This window comes from Bos grunniens, chromosome 10 (assembly GCF_055505025.1).
Source record: "Bos grunniens cultivar Pamir isolate PY7600 chromosome 10, Bosgru_T2T1.0, whole genome shotgun sequence".
Classification (NCBI taxonomy): domain Eukaryota; kingdom Metazoa; phylum Chordata; class Mammalia; order Artiodactyla; family Bovidae; genus Bos; species Bos grunniens.
This window is the reverse complement of record NC_141174.1, coordinates 41574458-41600623: the sequence shown is the minus strand read 5'-3', so window position 1 is coordinate 41600623 and position 26166 is coordinate 41574458. Positions and strand designations below refer to the sequence as shown.

At 40.1% G+C, this 26166-nt stretch overlaps 1 protein-coding gene across 3 annotated transcripts in view; it reads left to right on the top strand.

The window, feature by feature from the left end:
• The window catches only part of FBN1 (fibrillin 1), a 265245-nt gene that overhangs the window by 168681 nt on the left and 70398 nt on the right, over nt 1–26166 (top strand). For all 3 annotated transcript variants that reach the window (XM_086320774.1, XM_086320775.1, XM_086320777.1), the window contains 13 exons: nt 287–412; nt 2153–2380; nt 4123–4248; nt 4368–4496; nt 5280–5405; nt 5508–5633; nt 7964–8086; nt 9502–9627; nt 11783–11908; nt 20597–20719; nt 20873–20995; nt 22451–22576; nt 24386–24508. In XM_086320774.1, coding sequence (XP_086176900.1) covers nt 287–412; nt 2153–2380; nt 4123–4248; nt 4368–4496; nt 5280–5405; nt 5508–5633; nt 7964–8086; nt 9502–9627; nt 11783–11908; nt 20597–20719; nt 20873–20995; nt 22451–22576; nt 24386–24508 — 1731 coding nt within the window. The remainder of the gene's footprint in view (nt 1–286; nt 413–2152; nt 2381–4122; nt 4249–4367; nt 4497–5279; nt 5406–5507; nt 5634–7963; nt 8087–9501; nt 9628–11782; nt 11909–20596; nt 20720–20872; nt 20996–22450; nt 22577–24385; nt 24509–26166) is intronic.

The following is a 26166-nucleotide window of genomic DNA, read 5'->3' as shown; positions in this document are numbered from 1 at the left end:
AACTTGTCTCTAAGAACTCCCACAAACTCCCTGTTTTTACAACTCAAAAATTACTCCCTGGGACTGATAGAGAAGCAATAATATCTTTGTTAATGGGTGAGCTCTGTCTGGTGGCTTTTTAAACATCCTAGAAATTCTACATGAATTATTTAGAAGCAAACTAGTTTTCTACTTACTAAGTTCAAAATGGCCTTTTCAGTTGTGGGAATATGACTCCCTGAATGGAATAAAGTAGAATTGTGCTATGCAGATGTATTAACTTCGTGCTTTCTTTTTTTCTTCATAGATATAGATGAATGTGAAGTGTTCCCAGGAGTCTGCAAGAATGGCTTGTGTGTTAACTCCAAGGGATCATTTAAATGTCAGTGTCCCAGTGGGATGACTTTGGATGCCACAGGGAGGATTTGCCTAGGTAAATACTGAGCTCATTACTTTTCTAATGAACATTTCTTAACAATTATTCAGAACTCAGAAGATAGACCTGAATATTCAGTTTCAAGTACAGACACACACACATCCCAAATTCAACATTTCTATTAGCATTCATAGTGGTTTCCTTGACAAATAGCTTTCCTGACTCAGCTCTTTATTCCTTATAAATAGTAGGGAACCTGACAGTTCTTTAATGATATGTGATTATTCATTAAACTGCTACCATCACAATTATTATTCTAGAGCTCTTAAATCTGTCCTCCATATGCCATGGATGTAGAATTCTAGGTGATCAGTAAGGAGAACATTTTTGCTTAATCAGAAACTGTAGCCTTAGCCTGCTAGGCAAGCCTGCCATTAGCCAGAAAGACAGGTCTTTTCAGGAAACTCCTGTGGGTTTCAGCAGTAAAGACTGTAACAGCCTGAGTAGTGAACCTGAGGGAACGAGGCCTGTTGTCACCATCAGCCATGGTGTGACTCTCCATGACAACTGCTAGAACCCAAGTGACAATGATGTGGAAGAGATTGGACACAAAACTTTGATTTTTAGAAACCTGACCTGTGGACTCTTTGGTGGTAGATTTGAGATCCTGCAGTCATCATGTGGAGTCTTGGGCTTTTTCTGGTGTTACTGTTATGGCTTCTGACTCCCAGGAATAAAATCCTTTGGATAACTGGTTTTGGAGTGCATGACTCTGGAAATGATGCTCAGCCACATTGTGTATCTGAAACTGTGTGATCCTGAAGAGCATCTTTAGTGAAAGACCACTGTAGGTGGTTGAAAGAGTGGCATGCATTTAAAAGATACAGCTCCTTTATGAATTAGGATTAATCACCCTTTAAATGTGAAACTTTATGGTTTACAATGTAAGCAATGCAGAATATAAAAGCTGGAATTTATAACTATGGATGTCAGTTAATCCCATTTTGAGCCTTTGCATCTTTGTTTAGGAGGATTCGCAATTAATGAGAACCTTTTTCCAGGTTCTTAAGTTGAAAGATGCTTCAGTGTTTAGACTAGGATTCATTTTGAAATTAACCATCTTAATAGACACAACCCAAATGTGGAATTTCACAGAAGGCTTCCATAGCTTTCTAGCATTAAAGGAAGCCAACATTCCCACATGTACACAGAAGAATGTGCACATAAGCACATGCTGAGGTGAAGGAAATACTTGAGGAGTCAGTGGCTCTTCTTTGCTGTTTTCCCTCTCTAATCTCAAGGAAGGCAGTCCTCATTTCAGAGTTCACCATTCTACCTCTCCAAAAATGAAGTGGATCTGAGGAAAGGGTGCTGGAGCCAGCTGAGATGTTTTCCAACAATAAAGACTGCAGTTGGCTTTCAGCTAGAGTGATGTCAAGACATCATAGAGTACATGCATTGGTAATTAGCCTGGTTGGATAATGAGGAATACGTTTCCCAAAAGAGCATTGCAGGATTTCTCCGAATACTGCTGCTTCTGGGGAATTATCAGAAAATGCCTAGCATTGAAAGGATTCTTGCCACAAGAGGAGATACAAAGAAATATGAGCTGCCAGCAAGCCTTTAGGAAGCAGAAAAACCCACCACAAAGCCTTTGAGGGAAAAAAAAATGAGTTTCAGTCAATAAGATTATAGTAAATTACTGTGTGTGTCCCACTTGGCCTAACACAGGCTGGCAGTCTGAGGCAGTGGAGAGTAGCTCTCTCCTCAGCCCATCTCTGTTTGCTCCCTCGGCAGATATCCGCCTGGAAACCTGCTTCCTGAGGTACGAGGACGAGGAGTGCACCCTGCCCGTGGCTGGGCGCCACCGCATGGACGCCTGCTGCTGCTCAGTCGGGGCAGCCTGGGGCACCGAGGAGTGTGAGGAATGTCCCGTGAGAAACACACCTGAGTACGAGGAGCTCTGTCCCAGAGGACCCGGATTCGCCACAAAAGAAATTACAAATGGCAAACGTTTTTTCAAAGGTACAGTGGTGTCAGTGGTTGATTGCTCTTCTTTTCGGTCAATAGGATGCCTTTTCAGGAGTGCAGAGTTCTGCTAGCAGAATTACAATAAATGTCATCAACATGGTCATCCCTGGATCATCATCTCAGGATGCCTTCTTTGCTTTCTGAATTTTATATGGCAAAATATTCACTCCATTACGAAATTTCTTTTTCTACATCTCGGGGCTTCCTGTGGTCACTTTCCTCTCCCATCTAGTCACTATTAAGTATTATAGTAGATTTTGATATTATCCTAAAGCTAAGCATAAATGAAAGAAAAATCTTGGGAAATGTTTATGCCATCTGCGGAGGCCCTAGAGATGACCTTTATCTTGTCACCTGTAGCTCATGTGTTTGCAGTGTTCATTTGAGGTATTCATGTCACTGTGGTCCACCTGAGTATAGATAATGGTGTGAGAAACCCAGTGGCAGGGCCTCCTTGTCCAAATGCACTGAAATTCATTCCTGTAGCAAACACACTCCAGTGACTTAAGATATTTCAAATTTTATCTTCTTTTGCTAAACATAAAACCCATGTTAAAAAAAAAGAAGTCACAGATTTAATCTAATTTCAAAATTGAGTTGCCATTTTATGCACCATGATACAAGAACGTGTTTACTTCAGCATGTGGAAAAAAATCATAATTGGATACTCAAAATTCCAGTTATTCAGGGATGCCCAACTTTAGCTCCCAGTGTAGAATTTTATGTCATTTTCCCGTTGTGTCTGAGTCTACTTGTTATACTTCACAATTAAATGAACTTATAAAAATGGGAAGTGAGCATGTAAATCTTACCATCCTTAATTAAAAAGTGTTAACTTTTTTCCTACTGAGCATTTGGTTCAAGAAATCCTAGAGATAAAGCTGTACCGTCTAGAGAGACAGTATCTAGATGGCCTTCTTACATGTCTCTCAAGTAAATTCAGAGAAACTTAGGTGATTTGAATTCAAAAATTGTGGTGGTCCATTGCCAGAGAAGGACTAGATGTTCCTGAGATTTAATCTGCCAGTTCTGTCTCTCGTAACATTTGGTAGCAATGAACTTGATTCCTTAAGCTCTAGGTCTTGCTTTAGAAAGGCCCTTATAAAGGGAAACTCAAATCACATGTTACAAGTGCAGTCCCCACATACATAGGAAATATTGGACACTTTAATTGTATTAATGAAACCTTCATGTTAATTGAGAAAATATTTTAAATCAGTACTCCTTATTTAGAATGTGTTTTAAATAGTATACAGCATTTATAAATAATTTAAATTACAAATGACATCTCTTTTGAAATTATTTTTAGGTATAAAAAAAAGTGTCAGGAAGCATAAATGAATGTCTCATTCCGCTACATACTCAATTTGGTAGCTATAGGAAAGTCTATTTGAAAATCCTTTATATGCTTTACATATAGACACTAGTGACTTTAAAATTTTTATTCATCCATTCAGCAAATAGTTCAGTGTTTGGTATGTGTCAGATAGTGTTCTGGGCTTTAGAAGGCCAAATAAACCCACTCTTTACTTATTTAATAATACTTTCTAAAATGGAGATGTTTAGAAGTCTAAAACTATTTACAAAGTCCTATTTCTGATGGTCATCACATTTTTTAAATGCGTGTGACCAAGACCTTAAATCAAGCCCTTCTGTCTCCCTGGGTTTCACACGGCGCGTGGATTCCTCCTAATGGATCACTTATGGATTTGTCCCACACTTAATTTCTCTTGAAGACATCAACGAGTGTAAGATGATTCCCAACCTGTGCACCCACGGCAAGTGCAGGAACACCATTGGCAGCTTCAAGTGCAGGTGTGACAGCGGCTTTGCTCTGGATTCTGAAGAAAGGAACTGCACAGGTCAGTGAGGGGCTCTCCCTGGAGGGACACCCTTGGGCACCCTTGGTCTTTAACATGTGGCCACAAGGAGTAAAGCTGTTCTGATGCTCACCTGCTGCCTACTTACCGCCTTTGCGCAGACATCGACGAATGCCGCATATCCCCTGACCTCTGTGGCCGAGGCCAGTGTGTGAACACCCCCGGGGACTTTGAGTGCAAGTGCGATGAAGGCTATGAAAGCGGATTCATGATGATGAAGAACTGCATGGGTGAGTGCGTGACCATTGGATCAGCCCAGGGAAGAAACGAGCCAAGACGCTTGGGTGACTCATCGCCTGTGTGGGTTCTCCCTGCTCCCACAGTGTGCTGGTCTCCTGACCAGTGAGTCAGGCATTGGTCTGTGGCAGAGGGAGACTGACATACGGAAGGAATGAGGGAATTCATGCTGTGGGGTGGTAGGTGGTCTGTAGGTCCCTGAGAAGTGACCTGGAATAGACACCCTAGGGAAGAAAGAACAATTCAAACACAAGATATGTTTTAGGAGTCACATTCTAGAGTTTCTATTCATCATTTCTCTAAAAGGAGATTGATTAAGATAGTTGCATTAGGTCAGGTTCCCTAGCAACAGGCCTGAGATGGGAATATTTTTTCAGTGCTCTTAGGAGAAACCTGTAAGAAAGGGAGGGAAGCTGCTTAGGGCAGGGGAGGAATAGAAGCAAGTGTTAGGCTAGGTTTTAGCTTTAACCTGATCCCACAAGGGCCTTGGAGTGTGAAAGCACCCAAGAGTTGTCCCAACTCAAGGGCAGGAAACTGAGATTTTATACTCTCATGTCAGTTTGGCTATGAGCGGCCCCCAGCATGGGAGGGGGTATAATTTCTCACCTCCCAGCCATTTCTGAGTGAGGTGGGTATCAGTTCTCCAAGAAGGGAGCCTGTGAGCCACTAGCAGCCAGGACTTCCAGCACCTGGGTGCTGAATGCACTGACCAGGTCATGGGGGTCTGGGGCAGGACACCTTCCACATCATCAATAGGGGTCATTTCCATGTTGCAGATATCGATGAGTGTCAGAGAGATCCGCTGTTGTGCCGAGGAGGCGTGTGCCTGAACACTGAGGGAAGTTACCGCTGTGAATGTCCCCCTGGCCATCAGCTGGCCCCCAACATCTCGGCGTGTATAGGTAAGGAGGAAGACCACTGACCTGGGGCCAGTCATTCGGCCCACATCCTAGTCAGAGTCAGAGGCTGATGGCTGCATGTTTGCTGTTCTTATTTTTAAACAGACATCAACGAGTGTGAACTAAGTGCACACCTCTGCCCCCATGGCCGCTGCGTGAACCTCATAGGAAAGTACCAGTGTGCCTGCAACCCTGGCTACCACTCTACCCCTGACAGGCTGTTTTGTGTTGGTAAGTTCTGTAGCTTATGCCATTTCTTATTTTCTTTAGTCTCTTTCTAAAGCACTTAAGCCATGTTCTCTGAGTTCCATCTCCATCACTAGTTGCTTTTACTTAATGTTTCCAGTTTTCCTGGAAGTAAAAGTCTTCTCACGGTGGCTTATGATCTTTGGATCTGGCCTCCCTCATCTGTTTAAAGAACCAGTTCAGTGACGACTGTAGAATGTTTTAGCTCCAGCAAGTACCGTCTGACCCACACTGCTCTAACTAGTGAACGGTAGCATATGCTTTGTTTCTGCATGTGCACACCCAGGCACATCAGCAAGTGATTACCGACTGCCTGAAATAAGCGCAGTCTGATGAGTGCTGGGAGAAAGACAAAAGGCACAGGGTGTGATCTCCGCCCTTAGGTGGTTTGGAGCAGCTGAGATTCCAAAGAATAATTATTGGGAAGAAGACCATAGTATGTTTATAGCTCACAGAGCAATAGAAGCCAGGTCTGGTACTCCTTAAAAATGGAGTTTTGTGGGACAGGCATTTTGCTTTGTGGCTGCCCTGGGGAGGTTTAGTTGTACTGGGAAGACTGGCGCAGAAAGCCCTGTGGCTTTATTGTGCTCAGAGTCAAAGTGAAACCTTGTAGAAGACCGCCAGTTTTTGCCTGCGTTGGGGTATACCCCTTGTGGAACTGCCAAGTCTCACAGGGTTTCCACCCAAAATCATAAATCAGTCCAGATTCTTCTGACTCATGGCCCTGAGCAACTCAGAACTCCAACTCAGGCCCTTGACGGGGATTGGAACTTCAGCCAAACTGAGTGTCAAGTTTGTGATGGAATCTGTGACCCAGAGAATTTCACCCACCTGCCCACTGTTGTCACTGAGGTGTGTTCTAGCATCCAGTACTTCTCCTGCATTGCACGTGGCACACCATATATTGTATCATTAATCGTTCATCTAACTCCCCAACTACAGCCTAAGTGTTATAAAGGCAGTAAGTATGTCCATCTCATTCACTGTTAGGGTCTCATCTCTAGCACACGGTTCAGTTCATTTCAGTTCAGTCGCTCAGTCATGTCTGACTCTTTTCAACCCCATAGACTGCAGCACACCAGGCTTCCCCATCCATCACCAACTCCCGGAGCTTACTCAAACTCATGTCCATCAAGTTGGTGATGCCATCCATCCAACCATCTCATCCTCTATCATCCCCTTCTCCTCCCGCTTTCAATCTTTCCCAGCATCAGGGCCTTTTCCAATGAGTCAGTTCTTCAAATCTGGTGGCTAAAGTATTGGAGTTTCAGCTTCAGCATCAGTCTTTCCAACAAATATTCAGGACTGATTTCCTTTAGGATGGACTGGTTGGATTTCCTTGAAGTCCAAGGGACTCTCAAGAGTCCTCCAACACCACAGTTCAAAAGCATCAATTCTTCAGTGCAACGCTTTCTTTATAGTTCAACTCTCACATCCATACATGACTATTAGAAAAGCCATAGCTTTGACTAGATGGACCGTTGTTGGCAAAATAATGTCTCTGCTTTTTAATATGCTGTATAAGTTGGTCATAGCTTTTCTTCCAAGGAACAAGTGTCTTTTAATTTCATGGCTGCAGTCACCAACTGCAGTGATTTTGGAGCCCAAGAAAATAAAGTCTGTCACAGTTTTCATTGTTTCCCCATCTATTTGCCATGAAGTGATGGGACTGGATGCCATGATCTTAGTTTTCTGAATGTTGAGTTTTAAGCCAACTGTTTCACTCTCCTCTTTCACTTTCATCAAGAGGCTCTGTAGTTCTTCACTTTCTGCCATAAGGGTGGTGTCATCTGCATATCTGAGGTTATTGATATTTCTCCCAGCAATCTTGATTCCAGCTTATGCTTCATCCAGCCTGGCATTTCACATGATGCATATAAGTTAAATAAGCATGGTGACAGTATATAGCCTTGACGTACTCCTTTCCAAATTTAGAACCAATCTGTTGTTCCATGTCCAGTTCTAACTGTTACTTCTTCACCTGCATCCAGATTTCTCAGGAGGAAGGTCAGGTGGTCTGGTATTCCCATCTCTTTAAGAATTCCCCACAGTTTGTTGTGATCCACACCGTCAAAGGCTTTGGCATAGTCAATGAAGCAGAAGTAGATGTTTTTCTGGAACTCTTTAGCACACAGTAAGTGTGCAGTTAATATTTGTTGAAGGAACCAAATGATACAGAGATTTGCAGTTGCCCTAGAATGCTCTTATAATTTTGTATTTTGTTTTGGTTTTTACTTGACTCATACATATCTGAGAAATTCAAACATGGGCCATCATCACACAGAGGAAGGTAATATTATTTTCCTTTTTCTTAGACATTGATGAATGCAGCATAATGAACGGTGGCTGTGAGACCTTCTGCACAAACTCTGAAGGTAGCTACGAATGTAGCTGTCAGCCAGGATTTGCACTGATGCCTGACCAGAGGTCCTGCACAGGTAAGTAGGTTTTAGCTTCATGGAAACTCAATAACAGGTCCCTACGTGGAGTGGTTCAGGGCCTGGGCTTTGGAGTCAGACAGTCCTGAGTTCCAGTCTTTATTTTGTCACATAGTTTAGCTGTATGTCCTTGATGAAGATCCTTGACATCTGATTCCTCATCTACAAAATGGGTTCAGATGGCCTGTATGGAAGAATATGTATAGCATTTAGCATAGCACCTGGCACATGCTCAGTAAGTACAATATAAAATAGATTTTCTTCATTGATTAGAATTTTGAAGAATCTGATCTGATGGCCTATTTCAGTGCTACTCAGGGTATGTTCCCTGGACCTACATCAGCATCACCAAGAATATGTTAGAAAAGCAAAGTCTCAGCCTTCCCTCTGCACCCACACCTACTGAATCAGAAACCCCTGTGGGTGGATCTCAGTAATCTGTTCTCTCAAGCCTTCTAAGTGATTTTGGATGCATGCTAAAATTTGAGAACTGCTGATATAATTTATACTTCCTGCTGTATCACCTGGGCTAGAAGAGCCATGTAGTCAGAGATGGAAAATGAAGTGGGTAATATAAGTTTTAATCTTGGCTCAGGTTAAGAAGAAAATTTAGGTTTGGGAACCACAATTATGTTATTGGACCTAGTAAAATCTCCCCTAAAATCACTAGGTTATAAAAATTAAAATTTGAAAATAGGTATTATGCTAAACGGAGAAGGCAATGGCACCCCACTCCAGCCAGTACTCTTGCCTGGAAAATCCCATGGTTGGAGGAGCCTGGAAGGCTGCAGTCCATGGAGTCGCTGAGGGTCGGACATGACTGAGCGACTTCACTTTCACTTTTCACTTTCATGCATTGGAGAAGGAAATGGCAACCCACTCCAGTGTTCTTGCCTGGAGAATCCCAGGGATGGGGAAGCCTGGTGGGCTGCCGTCTATGGGGTCACACAGAGTCGGACACGACTCAAGTGACTTAGCAATAGCAATAGCAAATTATGCTAAAAGTACATCTAAGTAGATAAGCTTATTTTCAGTATTTTTTAAATCTTAAAATATCTATAAAACAGCAAATAAGAGACTTAGGCATTTAAATTTGAAAGTTAGATAAATAAGATTGATGGTCTTTCAAATGATAAGTTTATATCAGAGATAAAAGTGCTAATTAAATGATGGTCTTTTAAGAGCATGTGGACCTCCATCCTGAACTGTATGTTGTAGATCTTGAAAATGATTCTCTCTTGTTTTACCCAAGGTAACCTGATGGGATAATTTATGCAAAGCATTATTTGGATTTCAGAGCAAATAGTCCTATGCAAGCAGGCTGAGTTTACTTGACTTGTGTCAGTTAACTTTTTCATTACTGATGAATGGAACCCTTATCAACAACATGTCATCGTTGGCTTTATTCTCTGCAGACATTGATGAGTGTGAAGATAACCCCAATATCTGTGATGGTGGTCAGTGTACAAACATACCTGGAGAGTACAGGTGCTTGTGTTATGATGGATTCATGGCATCTGAAGACATGAAGACTTGTGTAGGTAAGCAAAGAAGACAGGATTTTCCAATTTGCTGGTTATTCACAAGTGCTATTGTATTACATAGACTTGTTTCAGTAGTGAATAAATCCGATGGGAAAAGTAAAAATATTTAGGAGCATACTACTAATAGTATTCCAAAGTTAGCATTCCAAGAAGCATCTTTCTTGTGACTGTGCTGTGATGCTCTAGTCAGTATGTTATATGGACTGAGCTAAGACTTGGTCAACTCCAGAGGGACATTTCTTTTATGTCTGTGCATTATTTTTGGCCATTTAACCCTCCTTTTGCTCTACCTAGAGTTTGGCTTTTCAAATGTTTGCAAGGCATCAAAATTGACTTCTGACAATAATGCAATACATTCTAGAATTGGTTGTTTTGGAGGGTTTCTATTACTGTCTTCAAATCTGTCAGACCTTTTAATGCAGTATCTAATCTGCCTTTAATTCCATTCAGTATATTTTTAATCTCAGACATTGTAGTTTTCACCTCTAAAAGTTTGATTCGGTCTTTTTCTGGTATCTTCAATGTCTCTACTTAATATGCCCAATCATTTCTCTAGCTTTTTAAATGCAGGGAATACAGTTACAATAACAGTTTTCAGGTCCGTGTCAACTAATTCTATTACCTATGTCAGTTCTAGTCCATTTCAGTAAATCGACTTTCCTTTTTATTATGGGCCATATTTTCCTCTGTCATTGAATGCCTGGTAACTTTTGATTGGATGCTGGTGGTGGTTTAGTCCCTAACTCATGTCCAGCTCTTTGAGATTGCATGCGACTGTAGCCCGCCAGGCTCCTCTGTCCATGGGATTTCCCAGGCAAGAATACTGGAGCGGGTTGCCATTTCCTTCTCCAGGGATTGGATGCTAGACATTGTAAATTTTGCCTTACTAGGTCCTGAATGTATTTGAATTCCTAGAAAAATTTCTGAGCTTTGTTTTGGAACATAGTTAAATTATATGGAAACAGATAGGTCCTTTCAAAGTCTTGCTTTGAAGCAGCAGTTGGGTTGGGCTCATTTTCTCTATTGCCAAGGCAAGATCCTCCTGGATACTCTATTCACTCCCCTATAGATGACGAGGTTTTCCAGTCTGGCTGGTAAGAACAAGTATAATTCTACACCTTCTGGGAACTCTGATGATTATTCCCTCTAATTCTTTTGGATGATGCTTCCTCCAGATTTAAGTTTCCTTACATGAATATACTGGTCACTACTCATCTGAGTATTGTTTGGGTCCTTCTGCAGATCACTGTAGTTTTGTGTGTGTGTATGCGTGTACATCTCTTTTCTGTCCTTTACTTGGCACTATGAACTCTGGCTACCCTGGTATTCTACCCTCACCTCTCCAACTCATGGACATTTCCTGGTTCCATCTGCCATACCCTCCCCTGTGCTATTGCTTTAAAACTCCCTGCACAGTAATCTGGGGCGTTTGTAGAATCCACCTAGTTTCTTTCTCTCATTGATCATTGTCTTTGTTGTCTATATTGTCCTTTTTTGTTGTTTTTATTTTAAATGAGAAGGTAAATTTGGTTCCTATTACTCCATCATGGTCAGAAACAAGAGTCTAGAATTGCAAATATTTAAATTATATCACATTTGTATCTTTTGAAAATGCTTACCAAATATTTGTGAAGTCCTCAAAATTAAAGTCATGTCATTCAAAGTAAAGAAATGAATGTCATAAAAAAAGATAATTTTTAATTGGAGAAAGTTGTAGAGTTTGTAACAATCTGCCCTTAGACTATTAGTTCATCTATCTTTTCTTTCAAAATATGGAACTAAAATGTTATCATCATGCAGTCAGCATTAAAATTTTCATCTTGCAACAGAATGTGCTGTTTTAAAAAGTTTTCTAGACTGTCAGAGAAACAGGCTCTGGTTGAGGACCAGACCTAGAGTGAATCAGTTTATTTTATTATCTGACCTCCTCCTTGTGGGCCAGATAAAAAGCCAGTCTGCAGGGTTAGCCTTCAATGTAGAAAGCATTGAGCTATGTAATTGTTATGTAGGTGAGCTATGTAAATATACTTTTATTTGTGTGAAAACATTTCATCTTTTCTATTTATTTGTCATAGTTGCTTTATCTCAGGGAGAATCTGTCAGTGATATCAAACAAATGGTTACATGTATTAATAATATCTGTATTTTACAGATGTCAATGAATGTGATCTGAATCCAAATATCTGCCTAAGTGGAACCTGTGAAAACACCAAAGGCTCATTTATCTGCCACTGTGATATGGGCTATTCAGGCAAAAAAGGAAAAACAGGCTGTACAGGTATGTTTCTTCCAACTGAACAATAAAACCTTTAGTGGGTAAGAGATTGCTACCATAATTATAGATTAATATATGTTTTAAAAACTATTAATATTTTAATTGCACTATAAAGCATTTTTCATTAACTTAGCCTGCACTTCTTTGAAACTTGTCACATTTTAGATTGGATCTAAGCTGAGGGTTTTTTTCCCCTTTACCTATGAAAAAAGGCATATGAGAAAAATTGCCACCATAAATAACTCTATAAATATCAACATTTTATGAGGTTAAAAATAGCATTTTATGTCAAAGTAGTTAACATGATAATTACTAAACATTCATATCTCTTTCTTAAAGCCAACTTTTCCCAATAGCCTCCATTGTCAACTCTTTCTTTAATGTTTTATAAGTGAAATTACTTTTTGAAGAAACACATCCTACAATTCATATATTTCATCAGTTCTCATCAGTCTTCAATCATTTTTAAATTAGTGTGCTTTTGATGCATTAAATCGCTTTAGCCCTATAGATTCCTGCAGATCTCATGAAGTGGTAATTAAACCACTTGCTTGTTTAATAGCACAAAAGAAGGTCTTTTCACAATAGGAGATTATTCAATTAAACATCAAATGGAGGAAGTCACTCTGAGTGAATAATGTTGTTTCTAAGTGTTAATTGATTTTCAAATTTGAGGCAATGATGGAGTAGTACATGGAATAATAAAGTTTACTGTAGTCACCTATAGTAATAAAACCAGATTATGGGCTATAGTGTAATTTAAGACACAATGAAGGGACTTCCCTGGTGGTCCAGTGGTTAAGAATCCACCTGGCAATGCAGGGGACACCGGTTTAATCCCTGCTCCAGGAAGATCCCGCATGCCATGGGGCAGCTCAGCCCAAGCACCACAACTACGGAAGCCCATGCGCCCTGGAACCCGTGCTCTGCAACAAGAGAAGCCCCGCAATGAGAAGCCTGCTGGCCTCAATTAGAGAGTCCCTGCTCTTCGCAATTAGAGAAAGCCGGTGTGCACCAATGAAGACCCAGCGCAGCCAAAAATACATAAATTTTAAAATAAAATAGAAGAACCACACATGATAGAGACCATGATGGGCTTGTATTAGTTAACTGCATAATTTCTTTTTACAAATAATAGACTTTAATTTCAAAAGCCAGTTTGGTAAGCCACTGTGACTTAAACATTAAAATATTTGCTGATTGGTGATGTTAATTGATGTTAGTTATATCAATCTTTTTCAAGAAAGTTTCCAATATATGTGTTATCATTTTAAACTGTTCAATAATGTGATTTCAAAAATACAGATATACAGATGTCACCAATAAATTGCTGTTCATTCAAAAATGACAGATTTTAGCCAAGTTATAAAAAGAAGCATGTAGCTAGAATGCTTTCGTGTCACTATATCAGTCTCCGTATGAAGCATGACTAGGGTTCCGTTCTGTTACATGGCACAGAGTTTAAAATCTCTAGTCCTCATGTGTTCCCTGGGGTACAAATGATGCTTATATCAGCATGTGTGTGGTTCAAGATTTATTTTTAGCTTTCAGTAACAATTTAAGACTTAAGGTAAGGGGTGTTGGTCTGGTAGTGACACAAGGGAAGGTAGGACGGTTGTGTATTTCATTTTACCTAGTAGAGGCTAATACTGTTGTTTGGCCAAGTTGAACTCACCGAAATTCAACCCAGAGAACCATGATACTTATGAAGGCAGACGTTAATTCAATGGGACAGTCTTCATTCCCTATAAGAAAAAGATCTCTAGAATTTCATACTCTAAATTCCAGCTAAAGAGGCCTGTGCAGAGGCTGACTGTTTTAGATCTCTTACCATGAAGAAAGCTTAAATTTTCATGCAACATTAATATCATTTTAGGTAAATAAGGTATAATGTATGTAATGTCCTTGGCACAGTGCTTGGCATATAGCATCTGGTCACTAAATAGTAGTTATTGTTGTCATTATAAAATGAGTCACATAGACGCAGTGTCTAAGGCCATTTTAATTAAAAACATAACTTCTAGTCTAGCAGAATTCTGTGCTACTATTTACTAAGATGCTTGAAATCAGTTTAAAGAAGGAAAATCTTACTCTGTATGTTAAAAGGCTTGTTTTTTGTAACTGAGTTTATACAGACATTAGGCTATAGTTACAAGAGCTGTGTACTCCACATTAAATGAGATGACCCCAGTTTTACATTAAAAACAGCAGTCTTTTAGTAAATCGCATAAACAGAAACATGGATTTGAAGTCCAAGAAATATTCTGTATTTCCCCCAAAGGCCAGCATCCCCCTTCCCACTTCAAATTATAACCTAAAATGATTTTTCAATTGCATAAAATTCAGCTAGTACTGTAGGGAGAAGAATTGAATTTCATGGCCCTTTTGATATTACAGTAGCATGGCATGTGATATTCTCATGTAATGGAGTAGAATTCTGAATTTTCTTCCTAGTTCTTTTACTGGTTCAGGAGCTTTGGGAAGATCACCAGGGTGCTCCATAGTTATGCAAGTGTTCCCCTTGGGTTAGAAGCTCTGCAGTGGAGGATGGAGGAGAGGGTGCCTTAGGGCAGGAAGGAAAAGAGGTTCTCTGTAAATCCTGCTATTAACAACCAAGGGTATCACATTGGATTGGAAATGACTTACACAAACAGGAATTGGCAGCAAGTTTGGTATACTTAAAAACAAGTTTTTTAAAATCTGAGCCAAAATGTTTTTGTTTTTTTTTTTAATCCCATCTAACTGGGACTCTTTTAGCCTGCTATTAGTTTAAAATTAGTGTCACTTACAACTTAGAATACCATCAGGTTACCTTGGTGATAGTACGTTAAAGAAAAGTGTTTATAATGTCCCAGGCAACTAATGTAAATAGAGATATGTATCTTGCCTAATGGGATAAGCCCTGCAACAAATCACAGTGAAGAACAAACCTGGAAATATATTTTGATGATAGATAAAAGAAATATATCTACTTGTATTTCTGTACATGTATAATAAGTATATGTATATTTTAAAGGAGTACCTTGTAAAGGAGTCATAAAAATATGTATGCTATTTCATAGGAGGAATTTTGTTTTATGAGAACTTAAAAAATGTCCTCTGGGTTCCATTACAGCTTTGTCTAAATATTTCAGCTCCCCTGTCATTACTGATTGTTTCCATTTTAACAAATAAACATGTTTTTCCCCCCAATCACTTTAGCAGTGTTCAGAATCCACCCACTGACTTACATTCCCAGCCCACACAGATGTTAAGGGTTTCTTCTTGCTCCTTAAGCTTTGTTCAAATTGTGGATAAGGCTGAGGGGAACGTTCAATTTAAGGAAAGGAGAAGAGACATTTTCTTGTAACCTAGAACATGGCTCTTCAATCCTTGGCTTATGGGGGCTGGATTACAGGTTTTCCTGTGGTCCACACATACAAGGAATGTGTATTCTGATTCTCATTCTGATTCTTCTGGTTCTCATTCTGATTCTTCTGGTTCTCATTCTACACAGTTGTGATCAGACAACAGTTTGGAAGAAGGAAAACTGGTTTTCTGCTAGGTGCCATCCTTGGTGGCTCCTAGCTTTCTCATGCTAATCTGTTAGAATCACCTCCCATCACGTGCTTACTCAGTCAGTCAGTGAGTAAGGCATACAATTTTTTTGGAATATCAGTTATTTTATTTAATTTATTGGAGTATAGCTGCTTTACAGACATGCGATTAAAATCAGGATTGTTTTCAGTTAAAATAGCGTGAGTAATTCAATATTCTGTAATGGTCCATAGGAGAAAAGAATATTAAAAAAAAAAAAAGAGTGGATATATGTGTATGTGTAACTGATTCACTTTGCTGTCCACCTGAAACTAATACAATATTGTAAATCAACTATACTCCAATAAAAAAAAATTTTTTTAATAGCGGGATTGCTGGGCAATTCCATTTCAGTCTTTCTGTTTTTCATAGGAGACATGTTGCTGTGGGTGTAGTCCATGAAAGAGAATCATATACTTCAAAACCACCAGCCCCCAGTGAAAATTTGCCCTCATTTCCTTCCAGCTCCTTATCACTGCTAATTGTCCTCCACTGGCTGGTAGCCTGTGAAAACTCCGTGGGTGTTCAGTTAAATAATCTTGGCTCAAATTTGGGTCCAAATTGAAAAATCCAAGTAGCCTTCACGTTTGGCCTCTCCATTCACTCTAAGGTCCTCTTCCCCACCGCCTCCCCACAGAGATTCCACAGCGTACCAGCCCTGCTGGACTCGATGCCCAGAGACTGACCCCCACATGGCAGAAAAGCAAGCATTTGAGTGGGTGACACAGGCTCTCCTGACATGGCTGTCCAAGGAGGCCAGAGCAGCTCAGAGCACAAGCTCTTTCTCAAATGTCAGATTCAAGTGGAACCCACCCAGAACCTGGGCATGGGGTCTGCCAGACCACACCCTTGCTCTTCACAAGAGCCACGCCAGCGGGACCTTGGAGTCTCTGTGAGGGAGCTTTGGTGGGGTGAAGGAGGTTGCAGTGTCAGCCCTAAATTTGAATTTCTGTGCTTTTCTTGGCTTGTGCTTAATCTTAAAAAGGAATTTTCTGTCTGGAGCAAACTTGTGGGGGAAAGAGAACACTTGTGCAGAAAGAGATGTTCTTGGCAAGCGTGTGCTTTGTTTCCTTCATATTATTGAAGAGTGTTTGAATATGGTGTTTTTGTTTGCTTCGTTCCCTTATGACTCAGTTTCCCCTTCTGTTTGCTTTTACAATGAAGTACAGTCTTAGGCCCAAGTCTTCCATGCAAGCAATTAATAAATAATAGTTAGTGTGTACACACACATACACACACACATGCAGAAAACTTTTATTCAGTGATGCCTTTAGACTTTATGACCAAGTCTTTTTAATTCATTTGTTGTAAACCGGTAGTGTAAGCTATTGAGATAATGACTTACACAAAGATTCACAAAATAGAAAACTGAATATGGCCTCCTGAGTTTCTCTCTCTCCTTCTATTCCAAAGCCCACGATACATGGCCTCCTCTTGCAAACATAATTTCTTTTTGCCCCAAAAACATTGTGGTGAAACTGCAAATATTTTCTTGCATTAGAAATTTATGATTGTATATTGTTAATGGTAAAAAAAAAAAAAAAAGGAGACTCTCCTTTTAAAAAAAATAGATATTTTCTTAATAGAGATTAAATATGGAAGGTAAAAAACCCACATGAAAATATTATCTTTGGTCATTAGAAAATTGCAAAGGAAAAGATAACAGGATTACTATATTGACAGGCTATGGATCATCTCTGAAAATTGTACTTAGCAGAAAAGATGAGTGAATATTTCTATAAGTCTATTAATACTCAACCAAGATATCTGAAAGCAGACTTCTCATCAGGACTTAGAACAAAGTCCTGATGTGACTGAAGAAATCAGCTTGATATAAGGCAGCCGTGGCTGAAGACAAAGAGCATCAAACAGGGGATGGGAAACTGAGTCCCAGGTGCTTCGGGCTCTTCTCACTGACCTTGGGGCCATGGCAAGTTCCCATGCCTTGGGGGACCTCTGTTTCCTCCTCTGAGAAATTGGGGATTAGGAAAGTCATATCCTAAGTTCTTTGCACTTAGAAAATTCCTTGATTCTTTAACATCTGGAGGTTTCAACTCTTAGGCAATGGAAATTCATTGTTTCTGCCTAACTCAGAGATCAGGACACATAAAGGAGGGCCATTAAGGCAGGACACTGCAGGGAGTGATCATCTGAGGAAGAAAGAAGTGTCCCTGGCCCTACCTGGGAGCCTGGAGTTCAGGCTTACTTTCTTGAATTCCCTGCTTATTTACCACTATTATCCCTCAGCTGGCCCTCCTCCTCATTTCCTTGGAATGTGCCATGCTCAATTAGTCAGTTGGTTAAAGCTCCCAGTCACAAGTTTAAAGCTGCCTGGTATGTGCCTCCCTTGACCTGCCTTAATAACTCAGTAGGTTCATGTGGCTGCCAAGGTTACTTTAAAATTCACCTACACAATACATTGTCACTGTAAGGACATTCTTCCAGGCATGTTTTCATTTCACTTATTAGTGATACTGCAAAGTATTTTTGTAGGAAAAAATGGCATTATTGTATTTTGTGTTTGCTCTAGAAGCTATAAAGAAGCCCAACTATCTCAGGACCATTTCAGAACTGCAGATGGAGCATTTGGCAAATAGCATGCTTCCAAACACTTTCAAACCATTTAATTGGGCTTCTTAAGTAAACAAAAGGGTAAACATTAGTTGCTTGCCCAGTTTTTTCATGCCACTATTCAAGTGATTGCTAAAATTCTTGCAACATTTCATATGCCAAGATTCGCCTTCTTGATCTAAGTTTTGTGTTAAATGTTCATTTCCATATAGAGTCATAGTATCCATCCATACCTAGGAGCTCTTGTTCTTAGTTAATGAAAAAGTTGATTATGAGGTTATAATGTCTTTCAGTATATAGTGGGTTAATTTTGGGAAATAAGATTCTGGTACCAGTTCCAATTACGATCACCAGCTCCTTGTCTTACTTTTCAACTCAAGTTCTGACAACCATCTACCTGGAGATAGTGTCAGATTCCACAGGTTAAGGGATCAGTCCCATACAATTATGCCCACTTCAGATGCCCATTACAAGTCTAGGCTGTTTGTTACGTAAGCTTCTGACCAACTGGCTATAAATCAGAAGTTCCTATTACTCCTTCCTTAGGTTTGATTAACTTGCTAGAGTAGCTCACAGAACTCGGGAAACCAGTTTATTCATTTGATCTATCGGTTTACTGTAACAGTGTATAGGGGGTTCCCAGATGGCGCTAGTGGTAAAGAATCCACCAGCCAATGCCGGAGATGCAGGTTCAGTCCTTGGGTGGGGAAGATCCCCTGGAGTAGAAAATGGCAACCCACTCCAGTATTCCTGCCTGGAAAATTCCATGGACAGAGGACCGTGGCAGGCTACAGTCCATGGGGTTGCAAAAAGTTGGACATAACTGAGCATGAGCACAGCACATTAACGTGTGTAACTCAGGAGTAGGCTTTCCATACTGTTCATGGTGAGTTGGACCATAAAGAAGGCTGAGTGCCAATGATTGATGTTTTCGAACTGTGGTGCTGGAGAAGACTCTTTTGAGAGTCCCTTGGACAGCAAGGAGATCAAACCAGTCAATCCTAAAGGAAACTCTGAATATTCATTGGAAGGACTGATGCTGAAGCTGAAACTCCAGTACTTTGGCCACCTGATGCGAAGAGCTGACTCACTGGAAAAGACCCTGATGCTGGGAAAGACTGAAGGCAGGAGGAGAAGGGGATGACAGAGGATGAGATGGTTGGATGGCATCACCAACTCAATGGACATGAGTTTGAGTAATCTAGCAGTTGGTGATAGACAGGGAAGCCTGGACTGCTGCAGTCCATGGGGTATCAAAGAGTTGGACATAACTGAGCGACTGAACTGAATCAGAGATTGGTACTCTTGGCAACCAGCCGGCATCCTGAAGTGCTTTCCAAAAACTGCCCCATTAACATAACAAAAGACACCTTGATCACTCTTAGCACTTCGGAAATTCCAAGGGTTTTAGGAGCTCTGTGCCAGAAACAGGACAAAGACCTAATATGTATTTCTTCTTATAAATCACAGTTATCACAGGAAGCAAAAAATATTTGACTTTATGCTTTATATTCTCTTCTATAACACTTCTGTATTACAGAATCTATCTTGACTACATTTGGAAATGGAATTTTGAAGAATGGAGAATTTTTGAGAATTTAGAGTCTTTTAACAATGTGACCTTAGACTGGTTCTTGTTTTACTGAAAAATCTCTTTTGAATTGATTTGAGTTTTACAAGAAATATTCAAGAAGACTTGGGTCCCAAAGTGCTAGGACTCAAAAAAGATGGTTCACACACAGCCTTAAGGAATATTCTCTATAAATGCTTGAATTAGCAATACCTAAAGTGAAACATTTATAGAAATAAAGTGTGATTAAATAGTACAATGTTTTACATTTTTTTTTGATTTTTGATTTAAAAAAATTTTTTTTTAATTTTATTTTTAAACTTTACATAATTGTATTAGTTTTGCCAAATATCAAAATGAATCCATCATAGGTATACATGTGTTCCCTATCCTGAACCCTCCTCCCTCCTCCCTCCCCATACCATCCCTCTGGGTCATCCCAGTGCACTAGCCCCAAGCATCCAGTATCGTGCATCGAATGTTTTACATTTTAAAAATAAAATATATTTCGTTTATAGAATAGGATTGAAACGTTTTCTACATGCCAATATTGTATTCCTTTGTCTATATAAGATACGAAAGCAATGTGCATCATTTCTCTATAGTTAATTTAGTGAAAATGTTGGGAATAGAAACATATGACCATGAGCATTAATAGAATGTTAGGCAGCTCACTCTATTTTTTTAAGATCTTCAACTGGAATGAGGTTTCATTTTGTTTTGCAGTAATTGGACACTTACATTAAAATAATGGAAAATAGTTAAAGTTAACAATAAGAAGTAGCATCATATTGTTCTTTGTATCTTGAAATTTAAAATCATTCATTTTAAGTAAAGTATGAATGTCAGTGGTGAATCGATCTCTGTTACACTGTCAGAAGTGTAAAAGCAAGTCAACTTTTGAATATTGCTGAGTTATTTAGCATCTGTGCTAAACTTTTTTTTTCTTTTTAACTCACTGGTTATTTTCCCAGACATCAATGAATGTGAAATTGGAGCACACAACTGCGACAGACACGCTGTATGTACCAACACAGCAGGAAGCTTCAAATGCAGCTGTAGCCCCGGGTGGATTGGAGACGGCATTAAGTGCACTGGTGGGTTGGAAAAAAAAAGAAATTGCTTCGTATAAACTGCATGGATTATAAATATAAAAATCTCAGTCCTGTAAAGAAAAATTTAACATGTGTATTATTGATTTTAAATGTCACAGTTTCTGTTCGTAATGACATGTCACCTCTTTCCTTAAGACCTGGACGAATGCTCCAATGGAACCCACATGTGCAGCCAACATGCAGACTGCAAGAACACCATGGGCTCCTACCGCTGCCTCTGCAAAGAGGGGTACACGGGCGATGGCTTCACTTGTACAGGTATGCTCGTGTTGGAAACAGCTATGTAAAGGGCAGTCAGAAAAGCAAGGTGCTCCGTGTCCCTAAGACAGACCATCATTTGTTTTTTGAAGGCTGGGTCATTTATAGACAATTTGGAAGAGAAAATAGTTATTTGAAATGACATTCCTGTGGAATGGAAATTTGTAGCTGAATCAATCAGGGAGATCTCAGAAACTAAATATATATTTACATAGATATATACAGATAGATAGTTGATATATGTGTCATTGTATGTAATGATGTCATGAGTTTAAAACAAATCATGCTACCTTTTGTAAACCTTAGCCTTGATATTTTTGTGCCTGTGTGTCACTACTGACTTGTTTTCAATACTGAATCCAAGAGTGAACTTGATGCAGGAACCTTTGTGAAGAAAAGAAATAAGATGTTCTGGAGCAGATCATCAGCATATATTTTTTTTCCCTCTAGCCATCATGGTGATCATTCCACATTGGTATAAGTAAGAACTTCATAACTGCTTTGAAAGGAATTCATTTACTTCCAGTTTTACAACATATTAATGACATCTTCTTCTCAGTGCTAATGCATCATCATAGAATTAATGTGGACTGTCACATATATTTAAATATATATGATTAGAAGCATTGTATAAAGAGATGATACACTTATCATGACCATATGTATACAGACAGCATTTTTTAAAGTCAGGGCACAGGCATTAAATACGATACTGAGGAGTATTTCTCGTTGGCCATTAGGTAGCATAGCTGCTTATACGACCTGAAGCATTAATTTACCCTGAGCACTCTGCTCACAAGAAGTCATTTAAACATAAAAATGGCTGAGGCCCAGTAAGTGATTTGCCTGGATTTTGTTTTAACTCACTAAAAGTTTCATCGTATTTGAAATTGTTTTTGCTTAACCCAGTAAAGTTTTGTCATCACAAACCTCCCATCGCTTTCTAGAAAATACTCCAAGTTTCATGTACCAGGCATGTATGGTTCGTGTGTCTGATGTTTAATGACTGTGATTATTAGCAAAACTCAGAAGATATTAAGTAGATAGGACTTTTTGGTCTCCTTAATAGCTGCTATTCTAGGTCTTTTGCTGCCCATCTGATTTGAGCCTGGATTTTGAGAATCAGGCACAAACCATGATATGTTATTTCCTGCCATGGATATATCCTCACGTTGATTATCCTGCTTGCAGAAGCCTGAATGTGAATGATCCCTTTAACTTATTACCCACTTTACATCATTAGAGATAACCTAGCATTCAGGATTCTGTCTCTGAACCCCATGTTCACTATATATTTAATACTGGCATTCAAAAGAGAAAAGTGAGTTTCAATGTTTCAAGTAGAAATTATGATAACACTAGTACCTTCTGGAAGTTCACAAGTATAAAAGTTCTCAGACCTGAGCAATCAGAAAGCTCCTAAGAAGAGTAACTTGTGTTTCTTTCTGGCTATAGATCTTGATGAGTGCTCTGAGAATCTAAACCTGTGTGGCAACGGCCAGTGCCTTAACGCCCCAGGAGGATACCGCTGTGAATGTGACATGGGCTTTGTGCCCAGTGCTGATGGGAAAGCCTGCGAAGGTAACTGATGGGGATGCTGCTGTGGGCTTTGCAGGGCCGGATGAGATTAGGTTATTTAAACGTTCCTGGTGGTTTTTATTTGTCTGTTTTTTTTTTTTTATTTTTACACCAAGGTGTGTTTTGGCTTCCCATCTAATGTGTCAGTTCAGTTTGTATAGAGATTGGGTGTCCAGCCAGACCACTTCTTTTTGTGCAGAGAAAAATCTCAGCTTCTTGGCCCTAAGCTTCTTCACATCCAACTTTGGCCAGGTGGTTTGCAAGAGCACACCCATTTAGGCATAGGGAGGATGAGGATAACCAACTCAATGTAACATATTCATCCCCATTGCTGGGGGAAAGAGCTCAAAGTGCTGGTACCCTAATAGAGAAGGATTCTTTTTAAATATGGGAACACAGTTTTTAATCTCTGCTATGGTTTGGTTTCTAGAAATAAAGGTTTTAAAATACCAGCAAACTGAATGGTCTTGTCGATAGAATAATATCCTGGGTATGTCTCAGATGGTCTCTAAATATCTAATACATATAACATGGAACAGTCTTTTGCAAATCCATTCAGTAAGGGGTCCCTAGGGATAATACCGTATGTCACAACATCTCTCAGCATAAGGCTCTGTCTTTCTAAGAAGTGCTGGTCAGACAGGAAGAGTCCTGAGAACCTGCTGGCTAAGGATGGATCCCACTAGGAAACACAAGATTCTTCTCTTTTACCCACGCTTGTCAAATCTAAGCACATTATCATCCCTCATTGAGAAGAATTAGTGACCACAGTAAATTGAAAAGATTTCAGTAGAAATAAACACATGATAACGATTGACAGTAGAGTTTAAACAAGACCCTGATTAATGTCTCAACTAATAGTTGTTGCCTGTTACTAGGACATTAACTCAAAAATTAATCTTTAGCTATGACATGTATACTGATTCCCTCATATAGTTCTACCTAAATACTTTTCTTTGTTATGAAACCATTGGGTGTTCTTCACACAGTTTATATGAAGTAGGCAGAGTTTGATAAAAAAATTCCTCTGAGGCAAGAAACTAATTATGCTCTTGATCGTGTGCCTAATGCCTTGTTTACTTTTCGTACTTCAAACATCCAAGGGAAACAGGTGCTGTGCCACCTCTGGGAACAGAAATAGGCACAGTGAAAGTTTTGCTTCCCTTAATGCTATAAGGGAAGGTTTTGTTTGTTTGTTTGTTCTTAATATAAATCATCATTGGCAGAATGCTCATGGCTATTAAAAGCCAGTCTCAAGGCTGAACATGTGCCTGGGTGCACAAGCAGAATGTTAACATGAGGCAGGGACAAGCCTGGAAAATGCGTCTGCAGTTTTTAGATCTCCATCAGCAGTTGCAAACACACACCATAGTACTAGGGACACAGAGGGCTATATAAACTGATGATAAGAGTTACCACAGAGACTTTGGGGTTCTTAAATTTTTAACTCACAACAAAAACAAGAATATATAGATGAGAGCAACCAAAGAATTTAGTCTTAAGTGGCCTCATTTGGTTCTTCCTTTACAAAAGTGATGTGGACCCACATAAAACACCGTAAATTGGCTAACGTATATGTGAAATGCCTAGCCCTCTGCTTGGCATGTAGTAGGGGCTGAGAAAAGGGAAGTTCTCACCTAGGAGACTTCCTAACAGATGACAGATCATCTGAAAGCCTCTAGGAGAAGGACCTAGATTGATGTCAGATAGTGTTCATTTTCTTAACAATAACATCACTTGCCTTATTACATTAGGTAGCTTCTTTGGCAAGAACAATAGTTTAATTGCTCCCCCTTTCCATTGTTCCCCAAGATATCGATGAGTGCTCTCTTCCGAACATCTGTGTTTTTGGAACTTGCCACAACCTCCCTGGCCTCTTCCGCTGTGAATGTGAGATCGGCTATGAACTGGACAGAAGTGGTGGGAACTGCACAGGTAAGGCTTCCATTCGCACCGAGATCTGCTCTCAGGCATCCCAGGGGACCCAGCTGCTGGTGTCTTGCGGGAACCATACAAGGTTTTTCATGGAGTTGCAAAAGAAAAGCAGGGAGAAGCATTAGGAACCACAGAATAAGTTTCTTCAGACCTGGCACTGATTAGATGTGAGGGTGCAGAGGAAAAAGTTGAGGAGAGCTCAAAGTGCAGTCAGCAGCCTAAGATACAAGTTTGTGGCTACAGAGGCATGTTCCTGTAGTTCCTTTTCTTCTTGGACACATTTTCGGAGAGTTTCCTTTTGCAGGCTGTGCCCTGGGATCATGGATTTCATCTTGAACTTCTCTGCTGAGACACTCACTTCAGAGTGTTACCAGAGAATGTGGTCTGTAACAGTCAGCCACCCACTTCTAGTGTGTAGATCATTTTCTTGTGGAGCAAAGAACCCTCCAGGAATCTAAGGAAGAAGCTAGAAAAGCCGTAGAAGGCATTCTGTAGATGACTGTCCCTCGGTTCACTTCGGCACTGAGTTAAAACTTTGAGAGCCATTTTCAGGTCTTCATCCTCCTTCCATTCAATGATACTAAGGAAACAGAGTCCATTCTGTATGGGATCAGGATTTCAAGAAAACCCCAGTTTTTCCAGCTACCTAAACAAGTCATGACTCAGTGGCTCTCCAATTATGACCACCATCACCACCTCCCTGAAATTGCTCTGGATCACAGTATTCTTCCCCAGGCACCCCTTCTTTTCTTGGTTTTCCTAAAAACTATTATGACACAAAGTCAGTCTCTAGCATACTGCAGCGAGTCTCCTCTCCACGGCCATGCTTCTCCCCCGTGTCTCACATCACCACCAGCATCATTCCCTCTCCCCACCCTGATTGCTCTTAGTCTGCCCTGCCCAAGTGTTACCAGGTCCGAGCAAGAGGAGCAGAGGGGAAGGGATCATCCTCAGTCCCCTATCTCCTCTCTCTGAATCAGCTTGTCTGGTTTTGAATATTTCGCAAGTGTTCAAAATAGACAAAAGGATTACACAGGGATGGCATTTGCCAAAACCCATGTCCTAAATATCTGGAATTCCGTTTTTGGGATAGAAACTGAAAGGGAAATATTCAGCCCAGCATCAGTAACGGGCGAGAGACTCTTAGTAGGGCTGAAGGAACATGCTAAGTTTCGTGCATGCAGTCTGCGCTTGCGCTCAGCTACAGCGAGGCCAGTCCGCCCAGCGGGGGAAGCCGCAGAAGTCGCCTGCTCCGGCCGCTTCCCTGAGACATCTTGCTCTCATTTGATAAAATAACAAGCTGCACATATTAAATATATTTCCTTAAAACCTGTGTCTGAATTTTTGGTTGACCTGAGGTCACAGTAGTGTTTTGTTTTCAGTTACCTTCACTGGAATATTTTCCCTCGTTCCAAAGTTATATTTTCTCCTGATGACAAATTTGAATGTTAAATGTGTTCCAGGGGAAAGAGACCAAAGACTATGACATATTTCCTTCCTGAGGGATTTTGTTTCAGAAGTGGAAGACTATATTTCTAGGGGCAATTATAACTGGAAACTCTTTAAAAATTCGAGTTGGGAGCCCGAGATTTTGGTGCTACCGTTTTACAGTGATGCCTGCCCCACACTGGCTCAGGTAATAACTCTGGCCCTCGGTG